At 43.1% G+C, this 2,057-nt stretch overlaps 1 protein-coding gene across 1 annotated transcript; it reads right to left on the reverse strand.

Annotated features, from left to right (window-relative positions):
* Positions 1 to 269: 269 nt before the first annotated feature.
* Positions 270 to 1,592, reverse strand: LOC139723702 (uncharacterized). Its single transcript, XM_071634955.1, has one exon. The coding sequence runs from the start codon at positions 1,404 to 1,406 to the stop codon at positions 270 to 272; it is 1,137 nt and encodes a 378-aa protein (XP_071491056.1). The 5' UTR covers positions 1,407 to 1,592.
* Positions 1,593 to 2,057: the final 465 nt, after the last annotated feature.

The raw sequence follows: 2,057 nt of genomic DNA on the forward strand, positions 1-2,057 counted from the left end.
AACATGTACTCTGTACATTCCAGTACATACAGGGCTAGTCTACCTTGGTACGTTCCATATCTGACCCGGACTTGGACTTTACCAACAGGCTCAACTGTCTCTCCTGTAAAACTCGCAAACGACTTCTCAGTCTGGTCCATTTTCAAGTGGGACAAATGCTTTTCATAGTACGACAGTGGTATGATGCTTACACTTGACCCTGTATCGACTTCCATTTGTGTCAATTTACCTTCAATCTCAATGGGGGCCAAAATAGCACCACTCTCAGACTAAACGCTAGAACTGGACCTAGTTCTAAACCTAGAACTACTCTCAGTCCTCAACTTGAACATAGTGCGATCGTACTCAACATCACTTTCATTGTCAGAACCATCACGCTCACTCTCATTCTCACTGTTTCCAGACATATCATTGTATTCATGACTTTCCTTTACATTATGAATACCACCTTTCCTTTTCTGTCCTTCGTTTGCTTTAGTCTTTGACTTAGTCTTGGATCTAGAGTCTGTGTGTTCTTTGTTCTGATTTTTCATCGGTTTTGGCTTACTCCGGCACTTCCTTTCAATGTGTCCTTTCTTCTGACAGCATCTGCAAGTTGCTGACTTAAACCAACACTGATCAGGTGCATGGTTCCTCCCACAACGATAGCACTCGCGTTGTTCCTTCCTCCCGCGGTTACCGCTGCCTGTAGAACCGTGCGACTTGCCGTAGACCGCATTCACAATGGTGCTGGTCCTAGTTCCTGGTCTAGCGCCGTTGTAATCTATGCCATTCCGCGAACTCTGGTTCCGCATAGCACGGGCCTCTCCCGCTGCTGTTTCTCTCTGTAGCGCGTAGTCTACCGCTTCTCTGAACGAAAGTCTGGGGTTTTCTGTTGCTTTTTCCATCAACTTCAGCGAAGTAGGCTCGTGGGAAATGCCACTGATGAATCTATCGCGAAGCTGTTCATCGAGCTTGTCCCCGTATTGGCAGTTCAAGCTCAAATGTTTCAGCTGAACCACGTAGTCACTCGTCGACTCGTCGGGTGCTTGATCACGACGGATGAACTTTCGTCGCTCCGCTACAACCATGGGCGTCGATTTCAAATGACGTCGCAAAACCATCTTCAGTTCGTTATAGGACTTCGATTGTGGGGTGGCTGGTGCTACCAAGTCTCGTACTAGACTGTAGTATTTCGGTCCGATAGAATGTAAGAACATGGCAGTGACCTGCTTTACTAATGCTAGGTCCCGCTCCTCCGTGCGATCGCGTGCGCTCTGTACTGGCTCATCAGGCACCGCGAGCCCATTTGCTAATAGGTAAAGTTCGAACCGCTCGACGTAACAGTCCCAGTCTTCCGTGCTGTCGTAGCTGGAACTAAACGGTGGCAAAAATACCCTGTTCTGCCCCAAATTTGCACTCGCCATTGTGCTAGCTGCACCCCTACAACTTAGAGAGTCGAATGTCACAAATATCCCGTCCTCGTCGCCAGTTTTGTTGTGTTCTTACTATGTGACAAACGACAATGGACACGGACACGTCCCGTTAGTAGCCATCATTTATTCGGAGCCCGTCGTCATAGCAACCACACTATGGCAAGCCAACAGTGCATGATCATACATAACAGTAATGAAAGATGATTTTTTTTCTTCAAAGAATAATGATTATATGAAATGTATTATTCTGGTTTAATGAATTACGCATTTTATTTTCCTCTTAGTTTCATGCATTTCTGTATACATCTTTATTTTCTCAAACAATGTTATGTTTTGGTGGATATTACGAATTCTAAATCATCAGATATGACACTGATAAAGATTGAAACAGGTTTTTTTTCTCTTATATGTTATATTATTTCAGCTGCTATGAATGAAAGAATGGTATTGTGAGCAAGTTATTTGTGTTTATTCAGCTTGCCTGCTTTAAAGGCCCTGCCATAGTATAATTGTGAAAAATGTGACAAATTTATGTGTTTATTGTTTTTTAGAAAGATAGATTTATATCATTTTGACAAATGTATGATTAAATGTAATATGTGAAATGAAGAATTATGGATTAAGCAATATATACATGTGCTG

This window comes from Diadema antillarum, unplaced genomic scaffold (genome assembly GCF_040938485.1).
Source record: "Diadema antillarum isolate AM-2024a unplaced genomic scaffold, OU_Dant_1.0 scf00000001, whole genome shotgun sequence".
NCBI classification, from domain to species: Eukaryota; Metazoa; Echinodermata; class Echinoidea; order Diadematoida; family Diadematidae; genus Diadema; species Diadema antillarum.

Bases quoted from the DNA above. Each gene is read 5' to 3' on its own strand.
- LOC139723702 (XM_071634955.1), bottom strand. From the start codon at position 1,406: ATGGCGAGTGCAAATTTGGGGCAGAACAGGGTATTTTTGCCACCGTTT.